The sequence below is a fragment of the Lonchura striata genome, chromosome 11 (assembly GCF_050655825.1).
Source record: "Lonchura striata isolate lonStrDom1 chromosome 11, ASM5065582v1, whole genome shotgun sequence".
In the NCBI taxonomy this organism is placed as follows: domain Eukaryota; kingdom Metazoa; phylum Chordata; class Aves; order Passeriformes; family Estrildidae; genus Lonchura; species Lonchura striata.
The window spans coordinates 8,683,914-8,702,962 of record NC_140713.1 but is presented as its reverse complement, the minus strand read 5'-3'; the positions used below and the strand labels follow the sequence as shown (position 1 = coordinate 8,702,962).

General features: G+C 40.2%; 1 protein-coding gene and 1 pseudogene across 8 annotated transcripts in view; one reads left to right on the top strand and one right to left on the bottom strand.

The window, feature by feature from the left end:
* LOC144247055 (centrosomal protein of 89 kDa-like) overlaps nucleotides 1-19,049 on the top strand; it is a 43,109-nt gene that overhangs the window by 10,371 nt on the left and 13,689 nt on the right. For 2 of the 7 annotated variants that reach the window (XM_085589215.1, XM_085589217.1), the window contains exons 8-17: nucleotides 547-765; nucleotides 1,181-1,323; nucleotides 1,676-1,726; nucleotides 2,828-2,911; nucleotides 3,738-3,839; nucleotides 4,712-4,823; nucleotides 5,459-5,639; nucleotides 6,490-6,657; nucleotides 7,476-7,617; nucleotides 8,869-8,958. In XM_085589215.1, coding sequence (XP_085445341.1) covers nucleotides 547-765; nucleotides 1,181-1,323; nucleotides 1,676-1,726; nucleotides 2,828-2,911; nucleotides 3,738-3,839; nucleotides 4,712-4,823; nucleotides 5,459-5,639; nucleotides 6,490-6,657; nucleotides 7,476-7,617; nucleotides 8,869-8,958 — 1,292 coding nt within the window. Of the gene's footprint in view, nucleotides 1-546; nucleotides 766-1,180; nucleotides 1,324-1,675; nucleotides 1,727-2,827; nucleotides 2,912-3,737; nucleotides 3,840-4,711; nucleotides 4,824-5,458; nucleotides 5,640-6,489; nucleotides 6,658-7,475; nucleotides 7,618-8,752; nucleotides 8,962-19,049 lie in introns of those variants that run through there. The other 5 variants (XR_014957739.1, XR_014957738.1, XM_085589219.1 and 2 more) reach the window with 5 other exon arrangements.
* Nucleotides 8,752-17,244, bottom strand: LOC146766386 (E3 ubiquitin-protein ligase RNF182-like; annotated as a pseudogene). Its single transcript, XR_014957775.1, has 4 exons — nucleotides 17,145-17,244; nucleotides 13,836-13,890; nucleotides 13,282-13,324; nucleotides 8,752-12,398 (listed from the first exon to the last, which is right to left on the bottom strand). The product of XR_014957775.1 is annotated as an E3 ubiquitin-protein ligase RNF182-like (transcript).

Genomic DNA, 19,049 nt, shown 5'->3' with positions numbered 1-19,049 from the left:
ATGTGTATATGAAAATCAGTTTTTCTGATGCAGCACTATATACACAGTTTTGCAGATAATCTAGAAGTTTACTTTTGTAAGAATTGTTCAGTAACTTCTATTCAGTAACACTGAAGATGTTCAGTGGGAAGGAATGCAAAGTTTTCATTGTATGGGTGATTAAAATTTGCAGGGATCAAGAATACTGACTAGTCCATGCAGGGCACAAAGACTTTGCTTATTGCAGTGGACATTTTAGTTTCACCTCTCCAGTCACTGATGTTTGGAAGAGAGAGATCTGCTGACACTATCTTTTCCATTAAAAGAAGGAATGTTTTTAGTGTCTGAGAGAAAAGATGGGAACTTGCAGTCACTCCACAGCTCTCTTTCCAAATCCGCTTTTTTATGTTGTTTCTGGTCTTACCTTTTGGGAGTCATGAGCTGACTTAGATCATATAAAGTGGGACTCATAGATAATGTTAATATTAGAAAAAATGGATTGTAATTTGCTGAAACTCCTGTTCCAGTCTGGATGCCATTTAAATACCTTGTTCTGTGGCATTACAGATGTGTCTGTCCGGGCAAGGCAAGTATGGGGAAATAGAAGCAAAGAAAAGTTCAGAGAACTACAACACGAAAACTGGTCTCTGAGCAAGGCATACCAAGCTGTGGTCCAGCAATATGAGGGAACAAAGCAGCTCATCGAAGAACAGCAATTAAAGCTGAAGAGACTAGAAGAAGAAAACAAAAGGCTTAAAAAAGCTGCAGAGAACTCACCTAGAGGAGGTGGAAGAAGCATATAAGATATTCTGTAGTTATCTTGTTTCAATTTTTCTAATTTCTTTCAACTTTTTCCTCTAGCAGCAGGTTTCAAGTCACTGATTTGGACAAGTATGTATGCAGAAGTAGTTTCCAAACAGTGTTTCTACATTTGTAGAAATTTCCTTTTTGTCAAGCAATATGTACATGATAAAAAAAATTACTTAATTGTTTATTACTTGTTAATAATTACTTGTTGTTTGAAATAGAATGGATTTTTTGCTAGCAGTTTTTCATGGGATTTTTCCATAACAGTATTTTGAGAGAAGTTATTATTTATTATTCTAGCTTATTTAATTTTTTTTCATTACAATTACTAAATTGTTGTGAACATTTCTTGAATTTTAATGGAACTTTCTTATTGCATGTTTGTTTTAATTAGAGGAGGCAACAGAATTACTGTCTCTCAGACAACAAGCACAAGAACTGGTAGATGAAAATGATGCTTTGAAAATGGTGGTCCATCGTTTAAATGTGGAATTAAGTCGCTATCAAACTAAATTCAGGTCATTGTCCCAAGAAGAGGTGAGACTTGGTTATCAAGACAGTTTCTACTGAAATGTCTGGCGTCTGTTATTTAATCTTTTGAGTTTTTATGACTGTTTTCTCCAGATTTGCCATCAAGTCTACAAATTGCACAGGTTTTTTCTGAAATTTAAAATAAGTCTTTATCATTAAGTCTAATATTAAGAATTCAGTATTATTTTGTATCACTAAGATACTGAACTTTCAGTTTTACTGGGTGTGTGTTACATATGCAACACATGTAATGAAAACATAAGCTTGTTTGGGGTGATAATTGTGACTGCAGTGGACAGTTGCTGGTGCTTCAAAAAGCAGGAATGAATGTCGGTATCTTTTAAAATATCTATTCTAGAATGCAAAGCTGAAAAGCTTCCCCATGGAAGGACCACCACCACCATGGCTGGTAAGTCAAATAATATTTGCACTTAACTGTTCCTTCCTCTCTAAGCAAAGAAGTAGAATTTCTTTGCTGGAATCAAAGTATTCAGCTCTTACTCTGCTGAACTATGACCTAATAATAGAATATTATAAACATTTCTTTTGTTGCAGAAAAATATGTATGGCAGAACTTTATCATGAATGTGTGCAGTTCCAGTTGAATGTACAGTAAGCTACAAACTGCACATAGTCTCCAACTTTGAACTATTGAAAAGTATTGTTACTCTGAGACTCATAAATGCCAACTTCACTTAGAATTGTCCAGCATATAGTTTGCTTCAAAGTCTTTCAAGGTCTATTGCTTGATTGTTACTCTGAATTGGTAATCTTTTGCTGTTATTTTTTTTGCGATTATGCTACAAGAAAACCGAATATTTCTGATTATTGGAATGGTCATGGATCCAGTAGCAGCCCATGAATTTCTGACAAGGGGAAGGCAAATAGTTTGTGAAAGGGAATGCATTTGTAATATGTAAAAACAATTTCTCCTTGAAATACTAATCTTATAGTTTCCTTCCTCACTGTTACTGAGAACTGTACAGAATGATACAGAATGGGAAAATTCTCCTGCTCTGTCTTTTTAGCCAAAATAGCCAGTAATCACATACGTATGTATTTAGTCTTAAAGATGCAGATTTGAGAGTGTAAAAATTCCTTTCCCACTTACTAATGAATCTGGGATAATTTATTCTTGCAGTAGTAAATGCTATAGTGTTTGACTCTTGTTTTGTATTCATTTGCATCCGTATTCTGCTGTGTTACATATACTGATAAGTTAAAGCTGCTTTTTAGAAGAAAGATGCAAGGAAAGCATGAGGTCTTCTCTTTTCCAAAGCTTGCTCCTAATACAGTACTGTGAAGTGTTTCTGCAGCATCATTCTGCATATGATGGTCTGTGTGCTTGTATAAGTTTTGCACTTTAGTCTGCAAGTCGTGCATGAAACCCCTTTAACAGCTTTCAAAACTAATAATCTCTAGCCAAGTAGATTAATTAAATTAAAGTAAAAGACAGAGATGAAATTATGGCTTGTAATTAATTTACATGTATTTATTTTTTCATTTTCAGTTGGATATGAAGTATTTGTCACCTCTTCTCTTGGCATATGAAGATAGAATAAGAGAAAAGGAAGATTTTATTCTTGAACATGAGGCAAGTTACCATTTAGAAAAAATACACACCAAAGCAGAAATAAGTGACTGAATTTTTTAAAGGGATTTGCCAATGATGTTCTCTGCCAAAAATTTAAAGTGACTTTGTTTTACTTTTCCATGCATTGGCTTGTTTGTTTTTTCAGCCTGTTCACATTGAGGAGCATGCACTACACTGAGATATGCACAATGTGCTCTGAAAACAGAGTGAGCCATTAACTAGTCAGTGGTAGAAAGAATTTTTCTCATTCATGATGGGAATTCAGTGCTCTTGCTTGTGGGTTTTGTGGTAGAAGAATACCTACTTCTAGGTATGAAAAGAATGGGTACTCTTTTTGCTTTTTAGAAGTATTTTTTGTCACTGAATCTTTGAAAAATAGATACTTGTTTTAGAGTACAAATGTATTTCCTTCAAAAAATTCAGCCATAAAATAAGCAGAAAGCAGCAAGGGTTTTTTTATATTACTGTACATTCACTGTGTTGTTTTACCATGTTCAAACCCATGTCACGCCTACTGAAAATGGATAGTATCGTCCAGTAATTTCCAGAATTCAGCTTTTTAAACCTATCTTGTAAGGGTCTACAACTTGCAAAAATGTGGCACAATATCAGGATTATTTTTAATCAAATATGACTAGATTAATGAAACAATTTAGAAATAAAATATGCACACCTGAATTAGAGATGAGTGAGTAGTGAGACAATATTCTATTATGAAAAGAACTAGAAGGCACCTAAATATGTGTACTTATAAAAATTTTCCCTAATGTAAAAATTAAAGCAAAATGATTATAAAAATTTTTATATGAAATCCTTTGTTTTCCAGGAGGATATGAAGAATTTTAAAGCACGAGTTGAAGAGTTGGTGAAGGAGAACGAGGATTTGCATGAGCAATTAAATAACTTTGTTACCCCTACAGAATGGCAAGTTACATTACTAAAAATTAATTTCGAAGTTAAAAATTGTTTTGCTTATTTCATACAAACTTGTAAAATTACAGATCTTAAGGAAAATTTGTTTTATCTTCAAACATTGTTTTTCTGAGGAATTAATAGCATCACGACTGCCATGTTATTACAAAGCTGATCTGCAATGCCTGGAATAATTGTGGAGTAAAGATTACATATGAATGTGGAGTTTTGCACTGGAAGGCCATGTAATTCCATCCTAGATATTGCAGGTTACATACCTTTACAGTGTGCCAATGACATCAGTTTTCCACTAATGCAAAAGAGCATTGCAATGTGTCATTATGATGTCTGACTCAATTCAGAAGGCTGAATTATTTCTTTATTACAACCATGCTAAAATACATTAATATGCTATATAAAAGGAGGATACTAAAACGACATACTACTTTCTCTGACTCTAACACAATTCATGACCCTCTCTCGAGAATCCAGCCATAGGTGGGTTGGATTGGCCATCAGGCTCAAACAATCCTCACCAGAATCCAATCAAGCACTCACTACAGGTAAACAATTGTCCAAACACATTCCACATAGGAAAAACAAGGAGCAGAAATATAAATTGTTTTCTCTTCCATTTCTCTCTGTGCACCTCTATGAAAAATCCTGAGAGGGAGAGAAATGTGCTTGCCACATACAGGTATTAGTATCTGCATAGATTTGGTTACCTCAGGTCCTGATATTGCTTTCAATAAGGATTTTAATCTGTTTTTTTAAGGAGGTTCAAATACGATTTTGTATGTTTACACTGTTGAAAATCAGTTGTGTTTGTTCTTCTGACATATCTTCTGAGTAACATTTTATTTACAAGCCAGTTATCATTGCAGGCAGCTGCTGCAAACTCAGGCCAAGCTGGTCTTGGAAGAAAATGGAGTGTTGATGGAGCAACTCAAAATTCAACAAGCTAAAGCAAAAGATAGTCACAGACAGCATGTTCAAGAAGGTAAAAGTGCTTGACTTGCTAGTCATCGGAACTACACTAAAGGTGGTACTGCAGGTTTTGATTTTTGTAGAGTTTTTGTTTGTTTTCTGTTGTCATTTTTTGTTTTGGCCAGCTTGACAGTGTTTTGGTTGACTGGAAGATTTTTTGCAACTTTATATATGCCTAAAAAGTGTCCTTGAACATAGGTAACGTTATAGGAGATCAAGTTCTGGATGTCAGCTGATACTTAAAAAAAATCATTAGGTCGTTATCACCAATTGACACTATAAAAAAGACTCCATTTTGACTTATTTCTTCTGAAAAAGTGAGGAGAACTGTTAAACAGCAATACAGTAATTTTCATAATTGAAGAGCACTTTAAACTGAATCAGAATTTTTCAGAGTAAAACAGCATTTCAATGAGCTTATAGCCTTGAAAAGCAGTACTCTTGAAATTTCTGCACTTTTCCAAAACAAGTTGCTTGAGACAGCAAAAAGTCAAGTCCAACCTGTTAAAACACAAACTGACAAATGCTCTGCTACATAATGTTTTAAATAACTAGGAATGAAGGTACTAATGGCTTTGTTGAAGTTTCACTCTGTGGTTGACCTAGTTCTACTACACACAGTTGACTTTTTTTTCCTCCTTCCAAAAGCTTCAGAGTTGGCCAAACAAATAGTAATCTTAGAAGATAAGAAAAAGAGTCAAGAGGAAGAAATAACAAAGTACCAGAAGCAGCTAGAAGTTTTATGTTCTACAGGTGAAGAGCTGAAAGCCAAACTGGATAGCAGAATAACAGCAGAGGAGCACTTGGCTGTGGTGAATGATTTAAAAAGGTATGAGTTGCATATGGTGCACATATGGAGAAACATTGGTGCAAAGCATGCACATGGCCAGAGCTGCACACGTAATACTCTGTAGGTAGGAGGCCAGTGGAAACTTATGCTGGTAATCCAGGAAGGTAACTACCAAAGCACAGAGAAAGGGAAAGAAGTATTTATAAAATACTGTCTTAGTTTTTAAATGACAGTTCTAGAAATATTGGTGGAAGTGTTTTCACCAAGAGTACCTACTGCTGGTTGTACCATTTTGAGTCGTCGAAGAGGAGGCGCTAAAAATGCCATTTTTGTCAAATCTGCTTCTATCAGTACTATATATAAAATGTTCTCATTCTTGCGTTCCCATCTTTGGAACATGTCTAAAGAATCCTGAAATTCTGAACTAGAAGTTCTAGAAGTTTCTGCAGTTGTTACAATATGGAAATGACATGAAACATCACAACTCAAAAGTGCAGCATAATCTGCAGAGTAATGTTTCTGTGAAGACATTCCATAAATTTGTATGCTTTTGAGCCTTTGGGTAGGTTAGTGTTTCATGGTACAGTGCCATCTTGAGAAGGCCTCAGACCTTGTATTTTGGCATTGATAATAATTGATTTGAAAAGAAACACAAGGGATTTATATCTGGACCATGTATTCTTATAATTTAAATAAAGCGCAGTCAGAAGGAATTACTTGAATAATTTGATCTGAGATTGTAACACCTCTCTGTTGTCACCAATGAACATTGAGCATTCTCAGTGTATCTTATTTCATAACTTCAACGTGGGTATCTTACTGTAACTTAGCATTTTAGTGATCTACAGATCTGTACATGATACCTGTTCTACACTGTTGGTTTTTGCAGCTGTTTACAGCAGGAGCAGGAGAAGAAGCGCTGTGAGGTGGAAGCTGTAATGGGAAAGATAGCATTACTGCAAACTGAAAACAAGAAACTGCTCTTAGAGAAAAATAACTTCATGGCTGACAAGAAGATCCTGGAAACTGAGATGCAGATGACTCAAAAGACAAACAGGTCTTACCAAAGTTTCACTTGTACAGAAATACTTCTATTTCTAAAACCAACAGAATTATCTGTAAAAATATTGTCTAACTTCCCATAATGTGTATCTTCTACCTAGTGCAAAAAAAAAAGCCCACGTTACCTAAACATATTTTTGTCATGTCTAGAGGCCTGGTTGTCACGTTTTGCTAACCTTTGTCTGTTTTCATGCTCACTTTTCTGTGTCTATGTTCAAGCTAGGAATATATCTTTAATTTAGTAAGTAGCAATTAGCTATAGCAATTGATTATTAGGTGTACTTATCTGAAAATAAGATGAGCAGACATACACTATATACACAGTGTAAGGATAAGACTTACACTATTAAGAATATATCTTTGAGTAGTTAGTAGCTAGCTATAGCAATTAATCATTAGGTGTACTTATCTGAAAATAATATGAGCAGGCATACACTATTTGCAGTTAGATAAGGATAAGACTTACACTATTTATAGATCTTCTCATGCACCTGGTTGCTCAGAAAGGAGTTCACAGTATTTTAAAAAGACAATGTTTTTCTATATGTTAAGGAATATGAGCTTGTAGCCATTGCACAAACTGTTCTTTTGAATCATTGTTACTGTTGTTATTCAGATAACATATTGTAAAGAAAAAGCAGCCCCAAAAATTGGAGCATGATTCTATTGGCATTGCAAATACTCTGCGCCAGTGCATTTTTAACAGTATGTATGATTGTTTGAGACTTGTACATGTTGATTTGCACATGTGATACAAGCTCTTTAAGGCCTTTACTAATTCCCAATCCAAAGATTCTCCCTTTTCTTTTATAGACGATTAAAGAAGAAAATAGGTCTTTTGCAACTGCAGCTGGAGGAAGCAATGGAAAAAGAAGTCACAGCCCATCACTATCTAGCAAACGTTGTTGGGCTGGTGGAGAAGATAGCTAAGGAACGTGATCATCTGGTATTTCTGGTAATTATCTTCAAATGGGTGTTCATTGGTATTTCACACAGTCATCATGCTACTGGCACAATTTACTATTAGTCTGAATTATCAAAGAATAAAGCTGTAATTCCAGTTTAAGGATTTAGCTTCATTTAAGTAGACTTTAGCAAATAGGATGGGAGCAGCAAAAGATTTTCTAGAGTAACAGTTAAAAGCAACCACCCTTACTGCTGGAGGTAATATAATTAAGCCATAATTCACATGAACATTAGGGTCTGCAGTGGCACTTACCAAGTTTAAAAGACTTTTTTAACCTGGTTTTAGAAATTGATGTTGAGCTGCACCTATTTAAAAATAGCACGCAATCATAAAACTTTAATATTGTTTTTGAGTCTTAAGGGTGGACTGTTATGCTTGAAGTGACCTGCTGTGGATGCATATGCATATTGTTTCTGCTTATTGGTTAGCAGTCATTTTGACAGGATGAATGAGAGTTTTGGAACAACTTCTGTTTATTGGAAGTGCCTGGTATGGGGGTTTCTGGGCTTCTTGTAAGCCCATTTTGTTTCTTTTACAGGATACTGGGCACAATTTAAATTTTTCATATTCATACGCTTGTCTTCAAATGGAATCTGGAATAATTTCACAAAACTTTGTTAAAATAAAGCTTCTTTTGCTTGTTGTTCAGGTAGTAGACAAAGGTTGTCATCAGCATTAAATAAAAAGATACAGCAGTTAGTTCCTGATTCTAGAAGAGGAGCTATGGTGATACAGCTCAAATCCTTGTCCACTACAAACTGGACTTCAGGATTGTGAAACTGGGCGCAACAAATGTATCCTAGAAGCTGGGAGAATTTATTCTTAAGATCTCAATCTCTGGGATACCTGCTTTTAAATATTAGTCATACCATATTAGAAATATCCTTGCCTGAATGCCTGCCAATGTCAAGGGCTTGTTTGCAAGCAGATTACTAAATGTGACCTAAAGGATAAGTCTTATGCTTAAAAATGGGATCCCCACGTGTGCATACTTATATCTGTAGGAAAAAAACCGCAGAATTGGTTTGGTTTACAGTATGTTCCATTTCAGAATAATACTCTTTCACAGTATTCACAGTCAGTTGACAAATTATTAATGAGCCGTTATGAAAATAATTTCCAGGACTCTTTATCCATGTTGGTTCTTCAGAATGTTGGAGTTCAAAATGGAATTGCAGTGTCTGCCCTGACAAACAAACAGAGTGGTTACACATAGCTTTTTTTACTGCATGGTTGCAGGCCAGATGTTTGGAAAATGAGAATCATGGGGTTCTCAAGAAAATTGTAGAAGGCAGTCTGCGCTTAGGAAGATTGGAAGAAAAAGTTAAGGTAAGCAGTGTTTCTGAGCTAAACAGCTACTGTGAAATGTTTGGGTTTTTTTAGTGAGAAAAGTAGTTAATCTCTGGCTATGTTTTTATGAAAGATTTATGTATGGATTATCTTTAGAAGTTTTGAAAAAGCAAAATAGATCATCATTCTAATTTTCACTAGTGTCTTCTTCCATTGTATTTGTGCATTGCGTATCTGCCAGATCATCATGTTTACATCGCTACTTGGAGAATTATGACTAGTTGTAATAATATTTAAAGATTATTTTTGTTTCATTTTTTGCTCTCTGTTGTAATCCAAGTGTTCCGTCTTCTACTTTTTTGAGGCTGTAGCACTCCTTCGACTTGAAGTCCATTACCATTCAATTTGGAAGAATGAAAATGTTATCTCAGGTGTACAGTTTTCATCAAGTGCTTTCTTGTGACCATAGGGTAGAAGGTTAAGAAACTCAGAGGATGTTCAAACACCCAGCCTAGTTAGAGAATACATTATAAGTTATCTTTACAACTTTCTAAACAAAAAGCACAGGATATAATTGCAGTATAACAGTGAAATAAGTTTGAAACATTTATGTTTCAGCATCTTTGGTGCTACCATGATTATTTCTACTGTAATCTTAAAAAATGAAAGGAGAAAGATGTTATATTGGTTTCTGTGTCTAGAAAGTTATGTATCTATTACTTTCAAAAGCTGTTTTATATTAAGTCAAGTTTGTTCAGTTTATCCTAAAGCAGAGAGTCTCCATATTCTACTTTGCCAGTCAAGACCTCCACTGCTATTCCTGCATCAAATGACACAAATGTGCTCCACCACTATGTTAATGGAGACTATCTCCTTCTGCGCTTTCATTGTTAGGATCAACACAGCATAGAAATTAGCAACAAAGAAAAGAAATGAAATTGTAAGTGTAAAGAGAGAGCAGTAAGCTGAAAAACAGCTTGAATTTGCATGGACCCCTTAATAAAATACCTGAATGCACAAAACACTAATGTAAAAGAGTTACTTAATTATATCAAGACAGCCATCAAATATTTTTAGCTTTTTTCACTATCACTCCTGTCTAGCTCCCCTACTAAGACAGTGGTTTGTATTCTTGTTAAATGTGGATCTTCTGCAGTGTAATAGATCTGTGACTACTGTAAGTGATAGAGAAAAGGTTGGCATAATATTAAGAACATTTACATGTAGTGAATTATAAGTGCAAAACCAATACTGACAAAAGAGCAGGCAAGGACAACCTCCATACTTCACTGGATGCAGGAGGGAATACATTAACTTGGGATGAAGAGAAGGCAGACGTACTTAACACCATCTTTTTCTCCGTTTTCAGCAGTAAGGCAGGTTGCTCTCAGGACAGCTGGCCTCCTGAGCTGGTAGATGGGAAAAGGGAGCCCTCTGGAGAATAGCCCCTCTATAACCTAGGAGGAAGCAGTCAGAGCTGTGCTAAACCATTTAGATGCTTACAAGGCTGTGGGCCCAGAGGGGATCCACCCAGGGTGATGAGGGAGCTGGCACATGAGCTTATCATCAGTCCTGGCTCACCAGAGAGGTCCAGGGGACTGCAGGTGCCAATGTGAAGCCCATCCTCAGGAAGGGCTGGAAGGAGGATCTGGGAAACGTCAACTCTGTCAGCCTGACCTCGGTGCTGGTAAGATTATGGAACAGATCATCCTGAGTGCCATCACAGGGCACCCACAGGATGGCCAGGGGATCAGAGCCAGCCAGCGTGGGCTTAGGAGGGGCGGGACCTGCCTGAGCAACCTGATCTCCTTCTATGACCAGGTGACCTCCTGGTGGATGCAGGACAGGCTGTGGATGTGTCTGCCTGGACTTCAGCAAAGCCTTTGGCACTGTCTCCCACAGCACACTCCTGGAAAGCTGCAGCCCATGGCTGGGCCAGGAGCGCTCTGTGCTGGGCTCAGAACTGGCTGCAGGGCAGGCCCAGAGAGTGGTGGTGAGGGTGCTGCACCCAGCTGGGTACAGGCACCAGTGGTGTCCCCCAGGGCTCTGTGCTGAGGCACTGATCAGTCCTGTTCAATATCCTCTTCAATGATGACCTGCATGAGGAGACTGAGTCCACCATCAGTAAATTTGCAGATGGCACCCAGCTGGGAGCATATGTTGGCCTGCTGGAGGGTAGGAGGGCTCTGCAGAGGGACCTGGACAGGCTGGATAGATGGGCTAAGTCCAACAATGTGGGATTTAACAAGTCCAAGTGCCGAGTCCTGCATTTTGGCCACAACAGCCCCTGCAGCGCTGCAGAGTGGCTGGAGAGTGCCCAGGCAGAAAGGGACCTGGAGGTCCTGGTCAACAGCCAGCTGAACACGAGCCAGCAGTGTGCCCAGGTGGCCAGGAAGGCCAGTGGCTCCTGGCCTGGATCAGGAATGGTGTGGCCAGCAGGAGCAGGGAGGTCTTTGGTACTGGTGAGGTCACAGCTCGAGTGCTGTGTCCTGTTCTGGCCCCTCAGTTTGGGAAGGACATTGAGATGCTTGAACATGTCCAGAGAAGGCAAGAAGGCTGGCGAGAGGCTTGGAACACAAGTGCTGTGAGGAACAACTGAGGGAGCTGGGGTTGATTAGTCTGGAGAAAAGGAGACCCAGGGGTGACCTTATCACTCTCTATGTGAAAGGAGGCTGTGCTCACGTGGGGGTTGGTCTTTTCTCCCAGGCATTTAGTGACAGGACAAGAGGACACAGCCTTAAGCTGTGCCAGGGGAGGTTTAGGCTAGAGATTAGGAAACAATTCTTCACAGGAAGAGTGATTGGGCCCTGGAATGGACTGCCCAGGGCGGCGGTGGGGTCTCTGTCCTTGGAGCTGTTTAAGGTGGCTGGATGTGGTGCTCAGTGCCGTGGTTTAGTTGATGAGGAGGTGTTAGGTCATAGGTTGGACTTCATAATCACAAAGCTCTTTTCCAACCTAATTAAATCTGTGATTCTGTGAACTGAGAGATCGTGACTCAGTGCCATGGTCAGCATGATAACCTGAGGTGCTGCTTTGGCTGGGGTTCCCTGGGAGGTCTCTTTGTAGTTCATAATTGTAATTACCAAGCAGTTTGATGATCCATGGTAAGAAGAATTTGAGGAAGCCAGTTTTTCTGGTATTAAAACTATTCCTTTACAGTCAGAGTTCAGCACTGTTTTCTCTTTTAACATGAGCTTGGACATATAGTTTGTCTCATCAGGGAGTCCTTCATGCAAGGGGGACAGCTAACAAAGAAAAATCTTTTATAAAACACAGAAAAATGTTTTATAAAAAAGATTTTACTAAAAAGGTATTTTAGTCAAACATCTCTTACAAATTCTGTGAAAATAAACCAGGGTTTTGGACTTAGAACTGTGAATAGTAAGTCTCTGGTAACAGAATTTGCCCTCCAGTTCATCATTAGCCACCTTTTCCTTTCATTCATTGCAAGTGTAATTCATCTTTAAGTTATGCACACACTGTTGAAAGCAAGATTTAGATTACAACAAGTTCATTCATTCTGAACCTGTATTTGATAATAATTTTTAGTCATGAGATTTTAGTAAGAACAGAAACAACCTTTGTATTGAAGGCATTTACCATCTCCTACTGTAACTGCCCTATATGAGGAGCTGTGTATTTCAGAATATATTTACTATATTTAACTCTCCTACTGCCCTGTATGAGGAGCTGTGTATTTCAGAACTACACTTACTCATTGTAGAACTTCCTATTAGTATAAGGAGTTGCTCATGCCAGCATATTTGAAGGAGACAATGTTCTTATCACCAGTGCTCCTTTGCCACGTTCCTGTCAACATTAATCTGGACTTAGGGGAAGGTGCTTTGTGTCTGAAATCAGGATACCATGGGTTGATTTAAATCTTGTTGCCTACATGGCTTTTCTGTTCAGAGTGTTCATTCTGCTTTGTTAGACTCTAGATTTTTCCCATAGGAGACCCTTGAAAATTCATGGAGCATTGCTGGTTTTTTAAATGCAGCCACTTAAGAAACTGCTTCCATTGTTTTGTCAGTCCTAAAGATGGACTATTTTTCCCCAAATCTTTTAATTATTAGGGCAGGAATTCACCCCTATTTTTGCCCAAGTTACCAGTCAGGAAATACAAGGGCCTAGGTAGTACAGCATATAATATTGCAACACCCATTTTCCATTCATTCCCTTCATTCATATGTTCAAAATCTTACACTTTTTGATGTTAGCTGATGTATACTCAGAATCTCTAAATTATTCTGGTGTATGTCACTATTTTGTATACAATGTAGCTTATTTCTCTGAGTTAATCATGTTTGCATAGAAAACAGAAAGTATAAACCAAATTGAAAGGAAATGCATTCATCTTACTGGTAAGGAAACACTGGATTCTGTTTCACACTCATAAGTTGATCTGGATACAGAGGAGAGAGAATGTACCCAAATTCATGCTGGCTTTTGTCTGAAGCTGTTTCAGTTTCCTCACACTTTTCCACTCAACTGTGAACTCAGAATGTGACTTGCACACACTGCCACTCACACAAAAGTGCTGCCAAAAGTCAGGGAAGAGAATAATATCCCCAGGAAAGTTGGTTATATGTCTCAGGCATTCTGAGCCTGCTGACTAGAACCTGTCTTTCTATGACTGCAACAAAACCATCTATTTCCAAGATCTCTGTGACAAACCCAGGAACCAAGGGCCTCCTAGGAGACAAGCCAGAATGGCAGAATGACCCAAAAAAATCATATATGCATATTTCCTCTATGTCCAGTCTGCTTTACTGTCTCTTTACCTGTGAGTAAATAATGTCCTCTTCAGTACCAGCACCTGCATCCATAATCATTTCTCGTCCTGCTTGTTATGTACATGGGGTGCCATGGCCAGCTCTAGAGGAGAATATCCTGACTTCCAGCTATGTGCTCACATCCTCTTCCTGAAAACTGTCATCTCCACCAGTCTGTTTGCTGCTACCTGCTTCACTTCAGAGAACAGTAATAGGTTATCTTGAACAATTCAAAGGTGTGAAGGATCTATAAATGCCAGCAGTTGCATGTGTCAGTGTGCCCAGGACCATCCCACCCTGCCCAGGCTGCATTTTACAGACTTAATTATAATTCATCCATAGAGGCAAGATCAGAGCAATGTATCACTCATGTCTTGTTTCAGACTATAATCATATGGCCATAATAAAAAGGTGCACTTTTCCCCTCTGATTTTGCAACCATTCTGCACATGGGACTCGGCTTCAGTTGGCAAAGGTAGAGCAGGAGTGCAGAGGCAGCAGAGGCAGCTGTGGGCTATGGAGGAGCCAGAGGCCTGAAGCATCTCAGGCAGAGTGCAGCTTGAAACACAAACCTCAGCTTGAAACACACGCCACCCTGTAGCTGCATCAGTGAGCAGTGATGGAAAGCAGGGTTTCACCAGCCTTCCCCGTGATAAGGTCGAGAGGGAGGTTTGCTCTTGTTCTTTGAAATGATTATGGGCATCTAATCTACAGAGGGCATTTCAGGTCTCACACTTGGCTGGACCTGGCAAGTGCTGGGCTTTTACTGATGGAGGGGAAGGTTCAGCTGTTTCCCTATACTCTGCACTTCCTCTAGGCTGGCTCTGAGCAACCTTCTGCTCAGAAGGAACTTGTTTACTTTTAGCCTTCTATAACATTACTCTGCATTTTGAAGGCTTCTCTGGGAATCTAAAAAGTTGAGCATTGTTACTGGTTAACTTGCAAGCTTCTTATTCTTCTATTAGAACTGTCAGGGAAAAGTTAGGATAAAAATCCTATGTAAGTCAGCCTTAAATATTGAATTGCTAATATTCTAGGTAAATATTATCTGTTGTTATCCTATTACCTCTAGAAAATTAAACTTCACAATGCCACATTTTGCAAGTGCTAAAAAGGAAACAGTTTGTGGGGTTATATAGCCTTATATACAGTATGTCTAAAAATGCCTTTTTATTTAATCCCTCCGAAAGGCAAACTTAAATCTTTCTCCCCTGATTCAGATGTAGATAAAACCTTAGTGATTAGCACCTGAAATAAAACTTTATATTAGCAAGATATAAATAGCAGTATTGTCAAAGCTTCCCTAAATTAGTTTACAGTTTTATTAAAGGAGGTGTTTCCATCCCAAAACTCTGTTCTGTAGCCTGTGGGAAACATCACAGTGTGCAGAGAAAAATAACAGTTTTAGCATTCCATTTGTACTCATGAGAAAAGTAAGTTAATACTGGATTTTGGTATTGTCAAGAGCAGCAGCATCTAGAAATGCATAACAGTACACAAACCAGTTTTCAGTTTCTTGTGTGCTTATGCAGTTTAGTGGGGATGTTATTTCAGAAAGCAGTTACTTTGTACAAAAATAATTTCTTACTTTTGAGATGAGACCAGTCATTACTTACCATTTAGTTATTACAGCGATTAATGAAAAAATCACTTGTGCTCACTGAACAAGAGGACTTTTACGTGAAGCAGCAAGCAAAGTATTCTTTTCTTCCTCTTAGTATTAAGATTAAACATCTAACAAAACAGAAACACTTTTTCATGGCATGTACTGATAAGTATGACTGCTCAGCAAGTGGTAAGCAACATGTGCTGTAAAGTGTAGCATTGTATCTTGGGAAACAAACCTCTTTTTGCAGGTAATTGTGTTTACTGTAAAACAAACATACAGTATGGTATTCATTGTACACACTAGTTTTATATGCAGAACAAAATGAAGTGTAATACTGAGGCTTCTGGGTCTCTGACCACTCTGCTTGTCAGAGAGCCGAGTCCTCGGAAGCCGGATAGCGTAATGAAATCTTCCTCTATGAAGGCGGGACGGCTCACAGGCGGCTTTATTCCAGGACGGTTTATTGAGGAACAGCAATTCAGGGAGCGAAGGGAAAACAACCTCTCCGGGAGGGAGCTCGCTCTGAGAGCTCCGAACGGGGGGCGGAATCGGGATTATAACGGGGACAAGAGAGGGAGGGTCCAGGCACGAAGCGTTCAGTGAGGGAAGGCTTCGGGGGCAGAGTCAGGGTCGAGTGGCAGGGTTATAACCAATGAGGGTAAGGGGAAAGAGCGGTTTCAGGGAAGGAACCAATGGAGGTATAAAGAACAAAGAATTTTCTAGCACCAAGGGATGACAGACATACTGATTGATAACAGGGGAGGCAGGGAACTACACACCTGTCACCTCCCAGGGTAATTCGGGGGGACAGTTTCCCAAGTCCCCTCCCACATCTCCCCCGTTCTTGTTAATTAAATAAATATTTGCCAAAGTCTTGGTAAGCGTCTTTTTGAAGATGGTTAAGGCAACTGAAATGAGAAGGACAATTATGAAAATCCAAAAGAGTCCTTTTAAAATGGAGGCTGCCCACCCGGGAATGCCCCACTGCATCAATAGTTTGTGGACGGGGTCCACAGCCGAAGTTTCCGTTTTGATGTCCTGTACTTCGGTCCGGATCCGCTGGATGTTGGCTTGGATGGAAGTGCTCCGTGATGTTAAATTGAAGCAACACAATCCTTCGAAGTCTTCGCAGCTGTGGCCATGGGCGAGCAGCAGGAAATCAATAGCCGCTCTGTTTTGTAATGTGGCTTGCCTGGTGGTTTGCTGGTCTGCCAGAAGATCGGAGAGGGCGGCAGACGAGGCGTTGGCATGCTTGCTTATCCAACACTCCAGGTGAGAAAGCTCACCGAGGGCCTTAGCTGCTGCATACCATGGTAAAAAGATGGATACAGCGACCCTCTTTGTTTTTCCCCAATCGTAAATTTCGGAGTCACAATTTTCGTCGAATTGAGCATATGATCTTTTGGTGCGTGCCAATTGTCTCTCTTTTTTCCAATCCAGAATTTGAGTTTTGTTTGGAGTGAGGGTAGCAAGCTTGCCAAGGCTGCATGGGCCTCCCTGGAGCCGAGATGGAATTCCTGACCATACTCTGTCCCCACAGATAAGAAACATCCCCCTGGGCAATGTCTTGGGATGAGTGGATGAAACCGAAATCACCTGGCTAGTATAATTGCACCAGGTTTGGCTGTTATATTTTTTACTGATAGGTGCTACATCTTTCCGGTATGTGTCTTTGGCCAAGTCAATTCCGTGCCAATTTTGACTTGGCCTCCTATAATAGAATTTGACACAATATCTAGCTGTGGAGGACCCCAGTAAGTCCAATTCTTGGGGTTCCTCTTTGCTGTTGGGCAAAATTTTGGTCCACTCATCCCAAGTATCGACCGGGTTAGGCCTCCTACCCGTGGTTCGGAGCAGGTCGGAATTGGATACCGGCCAATCATCAGCTACCAAGGGGACCCCTACCAGGCAAGTGGACAGGGGATTGTCCACGTTGCCCATGGCCAGACATAGGTTATCCTGCTGCAAGGACTTTGCCAGCGTGATCCAGACGTTTTCTTTCGGCTGTGGTACCACCCAGCCATCTGCTACATGCAGCCACAGGAGGATGGAAAGCGTGGCTGCAACCAGCTGGGCGCAGTGGGACATCTTCTGTTGTTTCTTTTGGGTGAATGATGTTCTGGCAGCCATCCTAGTACTAAAATTAAACAAAACAATATTACCAACATACATTTGGTTCCCTCCCCTCCCCCAGCTCCCCCTTTTGGGTTAAAATAAAAATAAATTTCAGGACGGAGGGGTAAAGGGATGACGGGTTAGGTATGAGGGTAGAGGGAACGGCACAGGAGGGGATGGGGTGGCGGAAGTTGTTAAGTCTTGCAGAGGTAGGTATGTCCTTGTGATGAGGACCCGGGAGACGATGTTGGGTGGTCTTCCGGTCCTCTTCTTTTTTCTCCGTCGCCACGCCACTGCATTATCTGGTGGTGATTGTGATGGGGTCGCTGGGTTGCTCTTCGCTGGGGGGTCCGTGGTAGTGCTCTCCAGGTACGGTTTGACGTATTTTCCAGGAATCCATTTGGGACCCTGGGCTGTGGAAACACAAGCGTACCCTCTCCCCCACGTTATCAGAGGGTACGGCCCTGAGATGATTTTTGATTCTGGGTCTCTGATGAGGACTGGCGGACGCTCTTTCAAAACTGCCCTGGTGTTATTGCAGAAGTGTCTGAGTGCAGGGGGATTCGGCTCTCGGTCAGAACAATTTAAGAAATTAAGAACATAAAGTGCCTTGCATAATCTTTCAACTGGTGTCATGGCCAGAGCCGAATCGTGTTGTTGTTCTAGCAGCCTTTTTAACTCTTTGTGGGAGCGTTCCACTATTGCCTGTCCTGTGGGGTTATGGGGAATGCCGGTGGAATGGGCAATTCCCCATTGTTGTAGAAATTGTGCGAATCTTGTCGAGGTGAATCCAGGCCCATTGTCCGTTTTGATGGCTTTTGGGACTCCTAATGTGGCAAATGCCATGAATAGATGTTTGATGATATCTTTTGTTTTTTCACCAGTGTGGAGTGACGCGAACACGGCCCCAGAAAATGTGTCTATGGACACATGCAGGTATTTCAGGCGGCCAAAAGGATTATAGTGAGTGATGTCTGTTTGCCACAGCTCCAATGCTGCCAACCCTCGGGGGTTTATCCCCGTTGGCAGCGGTGGAAGGGCGAAGGACTGACAGTTTGGGCATGTGGCTAGTATGGCTTTGGCTTGTTCTTTTGATATTTTAAATTGTCGGGCAAGGGCAGGTGCATTTTGATGGAAAAACGCATGGCTGAGCCTTGCCTGTGCAAAGATGTCTGGTAAGGTTAATGAAAGTGCAGGTGCAGAGTAATGAGATGTCATTGCAAGGAGGTCGGCCATCCGGTTCCCCTCTGCAATAGCTCCTGGCAGGTCTGTGTGAGCCCGGACGTGCATAATATAATAGAGTTGCTCTCGGTGGGAGATCAGCCAGATTAATTCTGTGAGCAAATCGAATAACTGTTTGTTTTGAACTTCTTTGAGCAGGGCGTGTTCTGCCCGTTCTGCTACCCCGGCAACATAAGCCGAATCTGTTACTAGATTGAAAGGTTGCTGAAATTTTTTGAATGCTCTCACGACCGCAGCAAGTTCTGCGATCTGGGGGGAACCCTCAACCAGTTGGATGTCAGACTCCCACTTCTGACTCTCCGGGTCCTTCCAAGTGATCACCGATTTGTGGGATTTTCCCGACCCATCGGTGAACACCGTGAGAGCACCTTTAATAGGTGTTTTATTTT